This window comes from Brachyhypopomus gauderio, chromosome 6, assembly GCF_052324685.1.
Source record: "Brachyhypopomus gauderio isolate BG-103 chromosome 6, BGAUD_0.2, whole genome shotgun sequence".
In the NCBI taxonomy this organism is placed as follows: Eukaryota; Metazoa; Chordata; class Actinopteri; order Gymnotiformes; family Hypopomidae; genus Brachyhypopomus; species Brachyhypopomus gauderio.
The window spans coordinates 8841332-8860031 of record NC_135216.1 but is presented as its reverse complement, the minus strand read 5'-3'; the positions used below and the strand labels follow the sequence as shown (position 1 = coordinate 8860031).

At 43.2% G+C, this 18700-nt stretch overlaps 1 protein-coding gene across 3 annotated transcripts; it reads left to right on the top strand.

Annotated features, from left to right (window-relative positions):
- The first annotated feature begins 6920 nt into the window (after positions 1-6920).
- Positions 6921-17937, top strand: khdrbs1b (KH domain containing, RNA binding, signal transduction associated 1b). 3 transcript variants are annotated; one of them, XR_013131772.1, is made up of 11 exons: positions 6921-7258; positions 9080-9201; positions 10308-10424; positions 12727-12873; positions 13280-13419; positions 13523-13736; positions 13864-13931; positions 14079-14137; positions 14303-14495; positions 16534-16600; positions 17193-17937. XR_013131772.1 is itself a non-coding variant. In XM_077008499.1 (9 exons), the coding sequence occupies exons 1-9, from the start codon at positions 7165-7167 to the stop codon at positions 14407-14409; spliced, it is 1068 nt and encodes a 355-aa protein (XP_076864614.1). In that variant the 5' UTR covers positions 6922-7164; the 3' UTR covers positions 14410-15280. The 3 variants fall into 3 exon arrangements, 1 of the variants encoding a protein (XP_076864614.1); XR_013131771.1 differs by having other exon boundaries at positions 17139-17937; XM_077008499.1 differs by lacking the exons at positions 16534-16600; positions 17193-17937 and having other exon boundaries at positions 6922-7258; positions 14303-15280.
- The last annotated feature ends 763 nt before the right edge of the window (positions 17938-18700 follow it).

Genomic DNA, 18700 nt, shown 5'->3' with positions numbered 1-18700 from the left:
AGCAACCTGTTGTGGCAGCTTAGAGTTGAGAATCTTCAACTACAGGAAACCATCCATTTACAACAGAGTCTTTCAGAGGTTTTCCTTCCTCTAATCAGCAGGAGTCTTGGCTCAAGGATAACAGTTTTAGGATACGCGTAGAAAAGACTTGATGGAAATGGCTCCACATTATGATATGAAAAAATGCTCAAATAGCTCTGTGAGTGTGACTACTGTGAGCATTCATCATTCAATGTTATCATTACAAATATTGGAAGCTTGATCTGAGCAATTAGCTCTTTTTCTTGGTGTGTAAAAACCATCCAAAACAAACAACTTTGGTGGAAGGCTCTAGTTTGCTCCTTCCAGTGGTCATGTCTGCAGACCTCTGTGAGTGTGTGAACCGGTGCTGGCTGTTAGGAGTGTGATGTGATATCATCTCAGTCTTGCCTCTCTTCACATCCTATGCAAAAGGTCATTTACTGCCTCCATCTTTTGAGCATTGGCTTGTTTGACTGCAATTGTGTGTGTGTGTGTGTGTGTGTGTGTGTGTGTGTGTGTGTGTGTGTGTGTGTGTGTGTGTGTGTGTGTGTTAGGCCATTGAGGAAGGACTTGGCGGTGATAACTGCAGTCAAGGTCAAGCTGTCAAGTTCCACAAGCTCATGTTGAATTGCTGACAAGCGATTAAGATCAGACACTGTCTGGCTAGTCTGGTCACTCCCCTCCTCTCCTCTCCTCTCCTCTGCCTTCTCACCCCTCTCTTCTTTCCTTTTCTCTCTTTTCCACTCCTCTACTCTCCTTTCGCCTCCCCTCTCTTCTCACCCTCCTCTCCTCTCCTCATCTTCTCTCTACCCCTCTCCTCACCTCTCTTCTCTTCTCCTCCCCTCCTCTCCTCCCTTCCTCTCTAAGACCAGGCAGTGCTCTCCGCACTGTCAGCTCTATGAACAGTCACTGCTGCTTGACCTAGTTAATTAACACCTTTAGCATGCTAACCACTACCACGCCTCCCCAGGAGCGTCTGTGGAACTATAAAGCCACTGACCTTGGACCTGCTTAACTGCCTACTCTGTTCCGATAGATAGATTGCCTGGAGTCAGGGAAAGGGTGAAAAAAACGAAAACTGTTCAGACAGGCAACCAGGGAGCTAATCCTGATTCGCGGGTAATTAAAAGGGCTCTTAATGCACTGGCTGGCTGCCCAATGAGGGACAAGGTTGAGTGACATGAATGACAATCAGTGCATATGGTGGTCAACTCAAGGACAAAACAAACTCCAAGGGAAGGAAAACTAATTAGAAACTATTGACCATGGCCAACAAACAACAACCACAACATCACCACCACCATCACCAACAACAACAACAAACAAACAAACAAATGAAAACAACTTGACGCCACTCTGACTTTTTAGCACAGCCCATACTTAGGGCTTGATAACACTGCATAACACAGGACTAAGGCTCAATAACACTGCATAACACAGGACTAAGGCTCGATATCACTGCATAACACAGGACTAAGGCTCAATAATGCTGCATAACACAGGACTAAGGCTCAATAACGCTACATAGCACAGGACTAAGGCTCGATAACACTGCATAACACAGGACTAAGGCTCGATATCACTGCATAATACAGGACTAAGGCTCAATAATGCTGCATAACACAGGACTAAGGCTCGATAACACTGCATAACACAGGACTAAGGCTCGATATCACTGCATAACACAGGACTAAGGCTCGATAACACTGCATAACACAGGACTAAGGCTCAATAATGCTGCATAACACAGGACTAAGGCTCGATAACACTGCATAACACAGGACTAAGGCTCGATAACACTGCATAACACAGGACTAAGGCTCGATAACACTGCATAACACAGGACTAAGGCTCGATATCACTGCATAATACAGGACTAAGGCTCAATAATGCTGCATAACACAGGACTAAGGCTCGATAACACTGCATAACACAGGACTAAGGCTCGATATCACTGCATAACACAGGGCTCAATATGCAAGATTTAGGGAGCTGCAATCATTGGGCCTGGGGCAGTAAACTCATCTGAAAGGCCAGAGCTAACTGATGCTACAACAGTGTCCGTCCCCTCATGGACTCGAGGTGAAGCTTCATGAATGCACTGATAATGAGAGACAGTGGAGAGCTGAAGCCTCGTGCTATAACTGCAGAGGACACACTGCAGACGTACTGCAGTGAGGTCTATGAAGCGATATGGCAGGCAATTAAGCTGAAGCTAATTACACCTTATCTCCTGCACATCGTAATACAAAGAGGATTCATGTAATGAACATCGTGTAAGATGCATATGCATGAATCCATGCACTTTAATTTTCTTGTTCTTATCATTTACAGTGTCACTGTGTTTTTTATTATTCACTGATAGACAGACAAACGGTTGAACAGAAGGGGAAGAGGAAAATAAATGTAGAAGTTGAGAACATACACCGGGTTTGCCAAGCGTACCCAATCATTTCACTACTCCCATACAGTAGGGGTCCAGCCAATGTCACAGAAATTTACAGTCAGTTCTGATATCTTGCAATGCAATCAATTACATATTTATTTCCTCTTAGTACCCTGCACTAGGCTATATCTGTGTTAAAACACACACCAATATTTGGATCACAAACACCACCCCTTACTTATCTACTCACTTACAGATCCACACACACACACACACACACACACACACACACACACACACACACACACACACACACACACACACACACACACACACACACACACACACACACACACACACACACACAACTTAAATACTTAAATAGTCATAGTTATTATGACTTGGAAATTCTGTAAATCAGACTGGCATACCATTTGCTTTCTAGCATTTGTGACTAGAATTTGTGACTATCATTACAGTGACTGATAACCTCAGCTTCTCTGCGCCTGAGTGGGGGGGGGGGGGGGGGTCTCTCACACCTCCACCCTCAACCCCCCCACCTCCATACCCCCCCCAACTCCCGCGTCGTCACAGCTCTGGCTTAAACGGTACTGTGGGCAGACATGTGCAGCCATGCTGATCACAGCGCTGGGGGAAAAGCAGGTTACAGTCTGTTGTCCTCTCTCCCTCATAGAGGGAGTGTGAGCCTGCGTGGTCCGCCATAGCTTGCGCATGTTAGAGTCATTTGAAAATGATTCTCTTTGAAGAGATCATTCCTGTCATTAGTGTATCAGAGAATGTGTCACTCATTTTATGTGTCTAACAGCACACGCACTACTTTGAGGCATTTCGCAGGTGAAAAAGGGATCAGGACTTGCATGGATAAATGAGTGGATTTCTATGGTTCTGTGCCAATGCAGTATGAGAGACTTTTTTGCTGTTCTGTGAAAAAATTGAAAAGTGTCATTTAAAGTAGCCTGTTGTGGACATACCCTGCGTGGAATATATTATTAATTTGCTTCTCCGGTTGGGTGCTTTTCTCTTTTGAGTCTAAACAAACATCGATACTGAAACACTGAAAAAACTGGAAGGCTTTCACTTTTTTATGTGCAATTTTAAACGAGAATAATGCATGCACTGAAAGTTAGTGAGAGAGGTAGAGAGAGAGAGAGAGAGAGAGAGAGAGAGAGAGATTAAAATGATGAATGATCGGTGTCAGTGGTACTTGGTTTTGGGAAATGGAGGCACTCGAAGAATTTCCTCACTAACATGGGAAATCAAGGCACTATTCATTTCAATCACATTACAAGGACGACTCCTGATATAACAATGCTGGGAGAAAGCAAAGCCTGAGACCTGAACAAAGTCAAGCTCTCAGCATGTCTGTTTCCCTCTGTAATCGTACTTACAGAAGCATGCAAGCACATCTGCACTACCAAAGGATTCCGAATTGCATTTGTCTTTAGTTGTGTGCCTCTCCATGCAGATGCACACCAGCCTTTCCTGTCCAAGTGTTTCGGCCTGGTGAATCTAAAGCAACATTCTTACAGTTTGCATGTACAAGTGAATTGCATGGGCAGTTAAGCTTTTCAAAGATTAGTAATATAACATTGTAGTACATTAAATGTTTGGGCCAGTTTTGAGCTGCTAAAACCAGGAATAAAAATCAAAAGCACGTTGAGAGTATTCAATACCTCACTTTTCCGTGTGGTTTGAACACAGATCATACGTAACATATAATCTACCTGCCTAATATTGCATAGGTGACTCTCGTGCCACCAGTGCCACCCTGACACGTCTCCACAAGACCTCTGACCTCTGACTCCTGCAGGGGCTGAAATCAACATTGTAACATCAAATTCTTCAAGTCTTGTAAGTTGTGAGGTGGTGCCTTCACATATAGGCCTTTCCCCACGGATACTCCTTGGGACATGATTGCTGCTAGGGAACACTGTGTCATTAACTGGGTTCAGAGGATCATGGTGCCTTCAGTGTCTTGCCTTCTTCCTGGAGTGTGTTTAGATGTCATCTCCTTGCCAGGTAAATAATGCACGTCCACCCACCCATCTGCGCAATATCAAAGACAGTGTGACTCATTGGACCAGGTCACCTGGTCCATTGCTCCACGGTTCAGTTCTGAGGCTCGTGTGCCCACTGCGGGTGTATAGAGGGCGACGACGTGCGCTCTGAAGTTTCCGCGGTTACACAGCAACGCATGCGACAAGCTGTGTGACGCACACGTCTCTAACACAGCCAGCATGAACTGTTTCAGCGTTTACTACTGCTGCTACCAGTCACTCCCCACACAGTCATGTGACTGTTGGACACCTGTGGTCCTGTTGCTTCTTCACTGGTTGGAAAACGTGGCAGGTACTAATCATCACTGAGTACCAGGAACACCCCAGTTTTAGAAATGTCCTAATTCAACTGTACAGCCATCACAATTTGTACCTTGTCCCTATGGTGATATGCTGATATGCTTGCAAAGTATTCACTTACTGCCTAATGTACCCCACCCTTTGAGAGGTGGCATTGTAATGAGATAATCAATGTTATTCACTTCACCTGTCAGTGGTTTTAATATTGTGACTGATGTATGCAGTAGTGTGAATGGTGTGTTTAAGAGGAGAATATACTTTTCATTCCATTTAGTTCATTTCATGTTACCCAAATCTAGCTCGGCTTGTCTGACTAGTTATTAACACCCACCCCTGCACAGACACACACACACACACACACACACACACACACACCATAGTCCTGAATACTTGTAAGCCCCCAGGTATTTCTGAATGAAAATATTACTGATTCCAAGGTAGTATAGCTGCCCAGATTGCATCCATTATCTTACTTCAGAACTGATAGACATGAAAAACAGGGATAAGGACAGATTAATATAAAGCTATAAAAATAAGTTGACCCTGAGTCTGCAGACTGAGACACTATGAAAGAGAGAGAGAGAGAGAGAGAGAGAGAGAGAGAGAGAGAGAGAGAGAGAGAGAGAGAGAGAGAGAGAGAGAGAGAGAAATGGATGGGGAGTATTCTGGTAAAAAACTAAGCAGGTTTGACAGCTATGAGAGCTTTCACAGGACAAAGAGATTTTCTGGCCTCCAAGCGATGCTAAATTGTTTCTGACCCTATCCCTGACCCCACCATGTGCCTCTACCTACAGAGAGGAAAATTATTTTAATAGAAAATACCCTAGCCTTCGCATTAAATTAGTCTAAAACTAGTTTACTAGTTTATTTAATACAGTTTGATTGGTACATACTTTCTAATTTGGTTAGGAGATAAGTCTACCATAATGTCCTTGCTTGTTGACAGTCAAAGTAGATTGGTTGATTGGCAGATCATGAGGAAAGAGAGTGTACCTGACGTGTAGGAAGGATACTTCTGTCAGTTTTATTAAAATGTTATTACATGAGGCAGCTTTCATCATCAAATGACTGAACAACCAATACACAATGGTTGCATTTTACTTCCTTCCACACTTTTGTATAATAGTGAAGACATATGGTTCACAAGTAAAACCAATAAAATACCAATAAAATGTGTTATCTCACATAAATTAGCTCACATTTTACATTCTTCAGAGCAGCCACATCTTTTGATGACAGCTTTGCACACTCTTGGCATTCTTTCAGAGATCTGAGTGAGCTGGGATGGTTGTCCAACAGACTTGAAAAAGTTACTACATGTGCTCAGCACTTGTTGGTTGGGTGATAGAAGCTACTTGTGGCATTGTGGGAAATGAATTATTATTTATTGATGTAATATAGTTACATTTCAATGTTGCATCATAGCTTTTGTTGGTTGATGAACACATTGATCATTTAATCAAAATGAATTTACTATAATCAAAATCTAATCTATAATTAGCAGATACTCTTATTGGAAGAATTTTTACTCAGTGTTTTTTTTTTACTTATGATTATGAAAAGCATACTACAGTTTTATTACTACAAACATTATTGTCGATTATACTGAACACATGGCGGAAATCTACAGGCCTCACTAACGTCATTTGAGCCACACGGGGGCAGCAAACATTAGTCTTTTACCTACAATTATTTTCGGTACATGGGATTTTCTTCTCGTAACATAATTCATACATCTTGTCAGCACATTAATTCTAGTCTGAAAACACTGAACTAACGTTGATCAAGTGTGCGCACATTTGTCAATAAATAATACTTTATTCAATCCTTTAATTTTGCATATACGTGCACAATAAATGTTGCTTTAAGTGACAGTTGCTCTAAGTCTCATTTTAACAGTGTACTTAATACAAATAACTCGATTAAAAAATCAATTATTAATCAAAAACCAGTTCACGTTTGAATAATTTTATTTATTTATACACATAACAGAATGAAGATAAAGACGGTTATATAAAGGGCCTAATTTGTATATATCATTATTTTCTGGACACCTCGGTGAGAAACTTTCAGATTGGGGCGGGGCTGCGAGACTTTCATTCGTGTGACGTCACTTCCGCTCGCGGGGCTCGTGTGTGTGAGTCGCGTTTATTGTTCTTCCATTTCCAGCGCGACCCGGAGAGCCGCGCAAGTGTCGCCGCCGAACCGTGCCGCCGTCCGCAGGTCGCTCCCGCACCACGCCGTCGACGCAAAGCAAGAGTATATCACCCTTGGAAAGTGGATATTCGGTAGTTTCGTCTCTGGACCGGTACAGATTTGTTCTCCGATCGAGGTTCCTAACGAGCTAGATTGATTTATTAACTTATTCACAAACTCAAAATGGAGAATGAGAGCAAGTACCTCCCGCAGCTGCTGGCCGAGAGAGACAGCTTGGACTCCTCGTTCATACATGCAATGAAACTTATATCTGCAGGTAAATTCAATTTCTTGCTTGTATTTCTTTATTTTTTTTAGACCCAGTCCTGCTGTGGTTATGTAGTTACTGTTTTAACGCTTTAACGGGCTTCTCCCTGGGGTGATATAATACAGGATGACGCTTCCAGGACGGAGGTCCGTTTTAAACTAGTACTGAAGCACGTCCGCCAGCTGGACCGTCCCGCGTAGCAGAGCGGACGGGACCTTTATTTTGGCATCGGGGGCGCGTGCACAATCTGTTCGCGCGACTTCCAAGTCCCGTGCAACATTTTCTGAGGCGAAACGGCGACCACACACACACGTTAACGTTTTAACGTCCTGAATTTGGCTTCCTCGCCTCTACGAACTGTTTTTATCCCCCTTTTATATGTGATTTAGTTGTAGAATTGCGGCAGGTTATGGTCCCCCGTCTCCGTGGCTTCGCTTTTCCCCGCGAATAGCGAGCCGGCTCGCCGCCTTCGTGCCGCCCGTCATCCTGACGGGCTGCTCGGGGGAAACCGTGTTCGTAGCGCCCACAGAAAGTAGTACTGCCCATTTATTTGGTACTACACAGATGTTGAAGTCTAATAAAGTTAATACCCATTTGGAAACGTCTTGCAACTGGGCATGAAGCTGTGTTATGATTCATGAAGCTGTATTATGATACATGGGGCTGTATTATGATTCATGAAGCTGTATTGCCCCTTACGTTGTTCTGGGTTCACATGGTTGATGTCCTGTTAACTGCAGGACAGGTTGTCCAGCTCTAGTTCATCTGGAGTGTGTGGTTCTCTTGATCTGGCCCGGCTGTGCGGTTTAGAAGGGTTTAGTCCTTCAGCTATAGTATGGGAAGTGTTGAATGTGAACTATGAAGCATGATCTCTTTTCCCAAAAGGAAATGTACTCTTTTCACCAGATCTGGTACTGTTCCTCCAGATGGTTCAGATTATCAGCCAACAGGGCTGTAACGGATTAACCCTCTAATTTCACATGTGTCGGTCGCATAGCAGTTTTTGAGGATTTGCATTGACCCCAAAGAAAGGACGTTTTGACCTATGTCTTATCTTTGGAGTACCTGTAGTTACGATTATATCTTTAAAGTAGTTGTGACAACTCATTATGAACTACATGTAATTACTATGCAGTGAACAGTGTAATACAATAATAATATACTCAAAATGTATATCATTCTATGTTCGGGAATACTAAGATTTTAGGATGGTTAGGTTAAAACCTCCCAATTTGTTGTTCAGGAAATTCTCAAGGTTTTTGCAGTAGCAGTTTGACCAGTCTAATCAAACTGCTGCATACACATTGACTTGTGCTGTCGTTAACTGAGATATGACATGTATAGACACTCACGCTTTCAGGACATGCGTGGCTAATGACTGCTGGGGCTCAGGGGGGAATGACTAGAGAGTTTGTTCTTTATGCTGAGGTTAAGTACTAATCACAGCCGTAGCCCCTGGCATTTCTACTTTGTTGGGAATGTCTAAAGATGGTATTAGCACTTCGAACATTAAGCCTTACTTAACCTTTGACCCTTGTGTCTGTTCTTCTTGATTTTTGAAGGTGAGAAAGTGCACTGTTTATTGTAAGTGGCATCCAAAACATTTAAAATGACTTATTGATCGTCAGGAAAGTGTTGCCTCTGATTGCCAGCGCAGCTGAATGTAGCCTGTTTCCCCGCGTTAAAGCTCATGTGTGCTGTTTGAAAGCCCTCAGCAGCTGTGATTCCAGTGTGCCGTCTCACCCACAATGCGGTATGCTGGGTTACAGACAACGCCGACAGCTGCGACAGCCAGGGTGCTAATTGTCTTTTTCCCCCTCTCCCTTTCAGAAATTGAGAGGGTTCAGAAACAGGAGACCGAAAAAGACACCGAAACATATTTGGATCTCTTTACAACAAAGAATATCAAATTGAAGGAAAGAGTCCTTATACCAGTTAAACAATACCCAAAGGTACGTGGTGCACATTGTTGAGCCCTAATGAGATTAAGATGGTCTGCGTTGAGAGGTTGAGTGATTTCTGCACCTACAGTTGGGTAGTGCATTGAATAAGTGGTGTTCAATGTAATCCGTTGATCTGTGATGCATTAATTTATGGAGGGAGCACATCTTGAACTAATGTCTCCGATGAGAAATATGTCTGCATTTGTCAAATGGTTTCCTCTTATTTTATTGGTGCTTCCCTTCCCACACTCTGATGCTGAATTTCATTCTCTGTTGTTGTCTGTGTCCTTTTAAACACGAACGAACAAATTATGTAATCAAGTTGAAAATGGGAGACATTCAGATATAGCCTACTTCAAGGATTTGTCAATAGTGGCTTAATATAACATTTAAAGCTTTGGGTTTAATGTTTTACAATGCTGTGCATTTACACCTCAGCGTGTAAAATGGTTCCCCTGCAAACGTGTGTTTGCTCTGTGTTCGTTTCCTTTCTGTTAGATTTTCCTCCTCCCAGTCTTTCCACCCTTTTTAGTCATGCAGATGGAATTCCTTTAGTTTAGGTTGAGTATTAAAAGAAGAACGAGCTATATTCCCAGCTGTATTCTCCTTTGAACAAGCCTGTCCAGCTCTGAATTGAAGCAGAGGGTGTTTAGTCTTGGAGCCCTTGTGGCCAGTGCTCTTACCGAAAGTCGATGTCATTGTCAGAGTTCACGTCATAGCCTGTGGTATCAGACCAGCCGAAGCGTCTTTATCAGAAAGGCGGATTTTCCGCGGCAAGCTCTGGGTGGCATAACAGGTTTATGTTTCCCACGTTGCAGCCCAGATGTTGGTAGACCGGAGTTTCTTTTCGTTGAGTTCTTTTGCTTTCCGTTGGAGTGGCTGTGCTCTGGAGCAGAGACTCCTGGAGGCTATTGAGCGTTCTTATATCCTTCTTAGGTTTATTGCAGAGCCAATGATTGGTTTTCTATTGTGTTTAATCTGGCCTTAATCACACAGATAAAAATATTATTGAATGCTGATACCTTGAGAATAAGTCTAGCCAGGCTGAGTGAAGCACTTCCTTCACGCTCAGAGTTTAATTTTGTTTTTATTCTTGCCTTTTGCCTTTTTTGCAGTTTAACTTTGTTGGGAAGATTCTTGGGCCTCAGGGGAACACGATCAAGAGACTGCAGGAGGAGACGGGTGCCAAGATCTCCGTGTTGGGGAAGGGCTCCATGAGGGACAAAGCCAAGGTGAGCAGAGTCCAGACACCGCGGGATGGCGAGGGCCCGCTTCTCGCCGGAGCAGGACGTCACACCCGAGCGCTCTTATTCACTTGTGCACGTGGCACTCTCACGCGTTAGTAATGGTTCACGCAGGGACAGCTGTGGAGAAATGTGCGCCGCTGTGGAAAACACAGTTTGATTCGGTCGCAGGATGCATGACCGTGTAATCGGTCTGAATCTCCAAGCAGCTCATCCATAAAGACGAGCATTTGAGGGGTTAAAATGTTATCTGCAAGGAAAACGAGTGCTTGAAAGGCTTGTTTTTCCCAGCTCGTTTCAGAGCAGAGTGGTGGTCATGTCAACATGTTGCTGCCAACCAAATCAGAGGCTTGTTTGAAGAGCACTTGAAGATCATTTTGTTGTGTAGCTAAGAGTCAGACCTGAAGACCCGAACAGTCAGCTAGTGATATTTAACCGAGCCTTGGTAAGCGTGAATTGCATCCCCCACCCCAAATACAATTTCCTTCACTCGAATGCAGACAAATCTGTGTAACCTGAAACCCCCACAATTTGAAGCAGTGAACTTTTTGTTTCATACAGTCTAGTAGTCGTGTAAAATGTGATCAGTCTGTCAGTAAAATGTGCTTGTGTGCACATACCGATACTGCTGTTACCCAAGCTTGCTGCGTTTCCACATAAGGACAGTTTCATCATTTGTTTCTAAACTGAGACGGTTTACTGTTACACTTGATAAAGAAATACTGCCACACAGGCACGCAGCCGTGTCTGATTAGGACAATTTGTCCATTTAGTTTTCTACAATGACTTTGTTTACTATAGCTAATCTGTTCAGACACAAGGTCATCTTCAGAAGCAGTTTGAGCATCCCAGCTCTGACCACACACACACACACACACACACACACACAGAGGCCTGTAGTTGTCTTCGATTACCTTCCAGATCTTGGGTATCTAGTTCAGCAGCTTAATGGTGGAATTAGTTACCTGATTCAACTATTAGTGTAAGAACAATATGTTCATGCTGTAGAAGCTCTGTGGGCTTTAAAATGCCAGGATGTTTCCAGCCATTTCCCCAGTACCCACTGTTAAATATTCTGTCCCTCAGACCCATTGTGGCAGATATATTGTAAAATGCACTTTGTTAAAAGTACGCCATCGGAATATTTGTTTGCAGTTCACATGCATCAAAGACTCTGGGTGTGCAGCATTGGTACACACCACTGTGAGCGTGTGGATTATGGACAGGGTTAGATGCTGGTTACCACAGCTTAAAGCAGCTCGGAGAAGCTGCGTCCAGGGCTGATGAAGAGGTGGAAGTTTCCCTCACTGGAAAGTTCTCTTGTGCACATGGAATCAAACGCTTGCTCTGAGGTTCTCTGTGAGTCGGGATACATCAACTAGAGTCTTGTAGCCTGCGGTTCCTGTTGTTGTACATGTGGTATTTTGTTTTCCAGTGCTGGATGTCACATTTATCCCTGTTCTTGAAGAGAAGAAACCTTCTGCTGGAGAGAATTGTGAAATGAAACGCTCAGATCAACATGTGCTGCTACTAAGATCAATTTTTCTCCATTTTGGCTTTCTAAAAACAATTAACATGTAACTATAATGGGACATTAATGATATCCGGGATCTGATCATGTGAGACTGTTGATGGCTGAAATGATTTGGTCCATGTTTTCTGTATTATAGTGTCTAGACTAGGGTTTTTCTATCTGACCCCTGTTAATGGGATTGCCCTACAGTGCAGACATGAACTTGTTGTATTTTCTCCAGACACTGACGGTAGATCCCTGTGATGGATTAGCAGTCAGGCCTGTTAGGATAGACTGGTGGCTTCTTTGCAAAACCCTGTCACTATCTGTCTTTGGGGTAATGTGTCATTATTATGGCTCGAGTTTAATGGTTTTAAATAAGACCTGTTCCTACACATTCTGTCTGGCCCTTTAGTGTCTTAGCTTAACAATAGAGTGAGGTCATAAAATACATCCAGTTTTTAAAGTAAAAGGTTTTTTTTAAATAAATTAAATGTACGGTATTCACCAGTCACTGTGCTACGTCTGGACAGTTAGCAAGGGTCAGTTGTGGAGGATTTGTGTCTTGTGCAGAATGAGAGAAGAATGTGTGATTCTCTCCCACATGTCTGTCGGCAGGGCAATCGTGGCACTGACCCGTAAACCGATGCTTTGCTTTTTAACCTTTAAGACTCCTATTCTGGAAATTGTCAGCGGTTTTCACTTTAAAGCCTCGTCGGGCAGAAGGAAGCGTTCGTTTCGCGATGCTTAAGAAGTTCTTGCGTTTCCTTCCATCAGGAGGAGGACCTGAGACGGAGCGGCGAGCCCAAGTACGCCCACCTGTCCATGGAGCTGCACGTCTTCATCGAGGTGTTCGCCCCTGCTCCCGAGGCTTACCTGCGCATGGCCCACGCCATGGAGGAGATCAAGAAGTTCCTGTTCCCCGTAAGCGTCCGCTCAGAGCCTCTGGCCTCAGTGGATTACCCCCTGCGGCGGGGGATACTTCGGCTTCCCAGCGCACCGCACCGCCTCGTTCATTAGACCCAAAAGAAGTCATTGTTTAACACTGCTTAACCGCGTACACTGTTGAATTAGAGCTCGGCTCGCTCTGCCGTTGGCTACAGATTAATATTTAATCTGGTAAATCGCTTTCGTGCTGTCCTCTCTTAGCCGCACGGAAGTCAGATTTGCATAGTGGCGGCCATTACTCGCTCTTGATTATGGGCTGTGGGAGTGACTGTGTTAAATCCCAATGCCTGATGGCTTCGTGTGCACCTGGGGTGTGTCCCCCGCCCCTCCCCCCGCTGTCTGTGTTGATGGCTCTTCAGGAACATTGTGTGCGTTTCTGCAGGATATGATGGATGAAATCTGCCAGGAGCAGTTCATGGAGATGAGCTATCTGAATGGCAATCAGGAGCATGGAGCCAGGGGCCGAGGGGGCCCACTCGTCAGGGGCCGAGGAGCACACCCGCCCCCTACTGCTGCCCCCAGGTATAACACACACACAGGGTTTCCATAAACCTGTTACATGCCGGACCTCCAAACGTAATGCGTAATTTGTGATGCTGGCGGTTCTTCTGACTCCTGTTGTCAGGGGGCGGGGCATGCCTCCACTGCGCGGTGGGGTTCCTCGCGGTGGACCCGCCAGAGGCGGAGCAGTGAGGGGGGCCCCGGCAGGCCGAGGCGGACCCCCGGCCCAGCCGACCCGAGGGGCCGCGGCCAGCCGTGCTCGGGCCCCTGCCCCTGGACCCCAACGGATGCCCCCTCCGCCTCCACGGCCTCCCGCCCAGGAGACGTACGATGAATATGTAAGTACCCAGCATGCTCGGGGTGCTGTGTGTGCACCGTTCTTCTCCGCGAGGACTAATTATGCATATACGCTTAGAGCAGAGACATGCTAACACAGCAACTGCGTTTCCCTCCTGCTCGACCCAGTCCTACGAGGAGAGCTACACGGAACCGGCGTACGAGTCTTACGACAGTTACTACAGTCAGGCGCAGGCGTAAGTTGAAACGGCACCACATTCCGTCTCTCCCGGCGAGACACTGTGTCTTAATCCCAGTAGCCTGCTGTAGCTGATTGTATGTGGAGTCGTTCTTGGCACTTTGCTTGTTTTTGAAGTGTTGGCATTGTGCGTGAATTCTTCCAGAGAACCAGAGTACTATGACTATGGACACGGGGAGACTCAGGAGGGGTATGAGAGTTATGGTATGTATCATGATTTTAAATCAATATTGGGAGTATTACATATATTACTTAGATTTTTAAAAAATAAGTAGTACAGCTGAAACTAGGTTCTTCATGCTATAGGCTTATACTCTGTGTGTGTGTGTGTGTGTGTGTGTGTGTGTGTGTGTGTGTGTGTGTGCACAGCTCAGGATGACTGGAATGGGACACAGAGGACCTCTGCTGCTGGGAAGGCTGCTGCTCAGAGACAAACCAAGAGTGCATACAGGGAACACCCATATGGACGATACTGAACTCATCAAACAGAACGTCACCCATAATGTGTCTCCATGACGACTGTCTCCCACGGCAGCTCACGCTTTAAGCAACCCAGACAAAAGTAATTGACCGTCTTTTGGTTTCGTTTTTTCTACTCCGGACATTTTTTAAAGGAAACTCCACAAATCGGCAACCGAAAAGCTTCAAGAATCGAAAGTTTTTAGACAGATTAAAAGTGTTTAGATATTTAAATACGGAAAGCTGTTCTTTTAAGTTTTACATTGCTACTCTCTCTCTCCTGCTCTCTCTTTGCTTTTTTGCATTGTTGATAGATTATTTTTTTGTTTCTTTTTCCTTAGTGGTTGGATAAAAATATTTAATTTAAAAATGTTGAAGCTTAACAACTGTATAACTTGTTGGGTGTCCAAGGACACCACTTTAATTTGTGTTGCTTTTAAAAGAATCTATAGAGGTGGAGTTGCAGATTCCCACTTAGGCTACATTTCAAAATTCTGCTCAATATTAGGAAATCAAAAGGCCATTAAACCAAATCATGTATTTTATGTAATGTAAAGAACCTTAATTAAGGAGAGGAAAAAGACTCTTTAATGACATTGCCAACAACCATGGATTATTTCTTATTTGTTTTAAATAGTCTTAAAAGTTGTAAATTTAGACTTAGGCTTCAATATTTTTCACTCTATTTTAGAGTTTTGAAATATAGCCCTATTAGACACTGTTGAGATGGACTGTCCTCAAATCCTTAATTTGTTAAAATAAGTCATGGCTCTTCAAAACTGTTCTGTAGAATGACTAGTGTTTGGCTACTTGCGTAGTAAAAAAAAAAAGTAAAAAAACTGTAAAAGATAAAATAAGATTTTCATGGAGGATCTCATGTCGTATAAACCGCATGCAACTGCTTAAGAAGGATTGGGACAACAATCTCTACAAGGGTCGTCTCTTTCTAATGTAAAGGGATACTGCAGCTAAATCCAAGTCTTTTGTACATAGATTAAAAAAACAAACCGCCTAAACTGTACGTACTGCCTTTTAGTCTTTGTACAGTCTCCATAAAATGCAGAATGCTACGTGTGTAAGCTTGCCTAAATAGGTAACTAAATCTGTCCAAAAAATGTTTTGCAGCAGTTGTCAATAAAGCCTAGTTTGTTTTTTATGAAACTTTAACCTGGTTTATTTTTCCTTTTCTGTCATTTTAAAAGCTGAAATGCCCTTTTAAATAACTTATAACCATTAGTTGCCTTAACGTTTTCTTCATCTTCAAAAGAAATTTTAAATTTAAAACTGCATGTAGATTGGAGACGTAAACAACGCTAAAGTGTTTAAAGTGTTTCATTTGATAATAAAAAGCACAACTTTAATCTTTTTCTCTCTTTTTATACTTAAAAAGGACCCTAGAGGTAAGACCTGTGCCTTTTAAAATAACCCGGATAGCTTCCTAATGTCTTTAGACAGCTAAGCATTGGGTGCTTGGGTATGTATAAAACTTTTTTTGAATGACATTTTATTTTTGGTCTTACAATGGGAAATGTATTGACTAGCTTGAAATAACTGAGTTTAATAAAGTTTAGTCAGGCTTTATATGTCAAGTTTGATACTGCTTTTATTAATGAAAGTAATGGTGCCGCACGGGAGAGGAATGATAAACAGTATGTGCAGCATTGAAATGGTAGCTCTAAATCTAAATCTGTACATGGCCAGTGTGTTATGGCTTACATTTCCATAAACCTCTTGGCGTGTAATTAAACACTTCAGTCACAAAAATAAAAGTAATAGACAAAATGTTACTCAAATACACTGTAATACATATATATATATATATATATTTTTTTTTTTTTCAAAATGTTGGTATACTAACATATTAGATCAGAACTGTAATGCAACTCTTGCTAAAAGTCGTCAGCACTGAATCTGTATCTGTGTCCGCAGGAAACGCTGCTGCTACATTTTTTTCCTTTCTTTTGCACGATCGACGTACAAGTTGTTAACATGTTAAACATTTCCTGTGCTTTTAACGAGAAGCTCTCGAAATGCTCGAGTTGCATGACACACAAATCACTGCTAGATTGCTTCTGATTCTTTTGCACTGCACTGTGGTCAGTTATGACGTGGAGCTCAGAGAATCTCTTCTCTTCCCTTAGGGAACGGTTCCTCAAGAGCGCCAGGCCTGGATTCGGGGGTTTACCTCTGCTTCTGCCCCTTTCTCAGGCAAGTTACTCTCATAAATGCTGTATTGTAATGCCTTGATGTGCAGGCTAAAGAGTATACAATGCTACCAAATTTATTAGAAAACTAGGGTTTTTAGGTTTAGGTTAGCATGCCTAACAAGTTAGCACTGTAGCACATGTGGTGGGTAAGAGACATACATCAAACATCAAACCAGCAGTGACTGTAATATGTGAAACTGCTGTTCGTGATGGACTTAAACCAGCGTAACAGCCACTAACATGCCAATACCACCATAGCATCCTTGAGCTGAGAAAAGTCTCACATAAAAAACATATCTGTTCAGCAATGATTGTGGCCAGTAATTAATGAGCTGGGCCGTGGGTACAGGTGAGCTTGCAGATGGGCCACAGATGTAGTTGTGCACCTATAAAATGTGCCTGTACATGAGGTGTGTAATGGAGAGCAGATCGTGTAGGTGTTGGTAATAATAACGTGGATGCTCTGTGCTGACTCATGCATGTTAGGAGGTTAATCCAGCCGGGCTGAGTCCTCTGAAGGCTTCGTGTTTGTGTTGCAGCTATCGGAACCTTTCCGGGTCACTTTTGCTGACTTGATTGCACGTCTCCTACAGGGAGGACTCTTGATTTGTGCTATAGAAGCTCAAACTTTTGAACCTCACCACTTTTTTTGGAGTAAAGCACAAGACTTCCAAGAGACGGAGTTGAACAGAAGTTCCGTTGGACATCTTTCAAAAGGCCAGAGTGGAGTGCTAGCAAAGGGCATCGGCACAACCTTAAAAGGGAAGACAAAGGAAATCGATGCTCTTCAGCCCTGCTGCCAAAGCATCCAGAAGGAACCACTTATTGAGCTGGAGCAAAAAAGAGCTTACTTGTCCTGGAGTGTTGTCCTAAAGCCTGTGCTAGTGTACACTCGCTCACAAACACACACACGCTCAAACACACACACACATGCAGTCCTAAAAATGACGATTGTAGTTTTTTTTGTTGTTTTTTAATGACGACCCCCAAACATAACCACATATCCACCTGTTCGTGCTCTGCTTATCTACCTCAGATAATGGCACAGTATTTGACTCTACAATTCAGGTCTGTCTCCCGTCTCGCACCTGGGGGCGTGCACGCTTGGAGCAGCGTGCACGCCCGTGGGTCTGTGCACTCTAGCCGCCATGTTGATTTCCTTTTGTGCTCTTCTGTGCCAAAGATTTCCTTTTGAGTGGGTTAAGCCTGTGTGCCTCTGCAGCTGCTTTGCATGTAGATCAATGTGTGAACAACTGAAAATGTAAAAGGGGCACCTCAGGCTTTAGTGTATGTATGAGTTTTTATGAACAATTTAATAATAAAATATTATTGAACATTTGCATTGAGTATCACAGTGACTCCCACACAATAGAAAAGATTGCTTCATAAAATCAAGTGGCATGTTTGTGTAAGACACGTGTTCTCTTGGTCTGTGGACGTACAGTATGTGCTTCAGCTCACTCAACAAATGGAAATATCAGAGTTACTCTGTTGGTTTTAATAAAAGTACGTCTCAATTTCATTGTGGCTGGTGTTACCAGGGCTTGGAGCTCCACTGAGCTGGAATAATCCCTAACCCTTTTGGGGAAAGGGTGTGTTGAAAATACACACCAGTGATTTTATTCTCCTACAAGTGTAGCACTAATATGGCTATCAATAGGCCTTTCCTTGTGCACTTGAGTGCATGTACACTTTTGCATCTTTTGCAAAAAGATTTTGTTGCACTAGGTTCTAGTCAAACTTGGATCCAGACATCCCTGTTTAAAAATCGTGGTTTAAAATGTCTGAATGGAGCACATTCAGATATTTATTGAGGAAAGATGTTTAAAAAGTGTCTGAAATAAAACTGAAAACACAATCTCTGACAGGAGAAGGAACAGGGTTGCGTGATCCTTGTAGAAAGCTCCTATGTCATGGCACGTATTAATAGTCAATTAATCAATGTATCTTCTGGTTAACATTTTGGTCTTTAGTTTAAGAGCATTATTACTAGTCAGAGAAACCGTGACATCAAAAGCAGGTCTGTATTGTCTGAGAACTAAAGAATAAAGGTATTTCTATGTCCTTTCATAGACCCATCTCCCCACACGAAAGCGTGGTC

Bases quoted from the DNA above. Each gene is read 5' to 3' on its own strand.
- khdrbs1b (XM_077008499.1), top strand. From the start codon at position 7,165: ATGGAGAATGAGAGCAAGTACCTCCCGCAGCTGCTGGCCGAGAGAGAC. The intron at 12,874-13,279 runs GTAAGCGTCCGC...GCGTTTCTGCAG, and splicing joins TCAAGAAGTTCCTGTTCCCC to GATATGATGGATGAAATCTG. The intron at 13,420-13,522 runs GTATAACACACA...TCCTGTTGTCAG, and splicing joins CCCCCTACTGCTGCCCCCAG to GGGGCGGGGCATGCCTCCAC.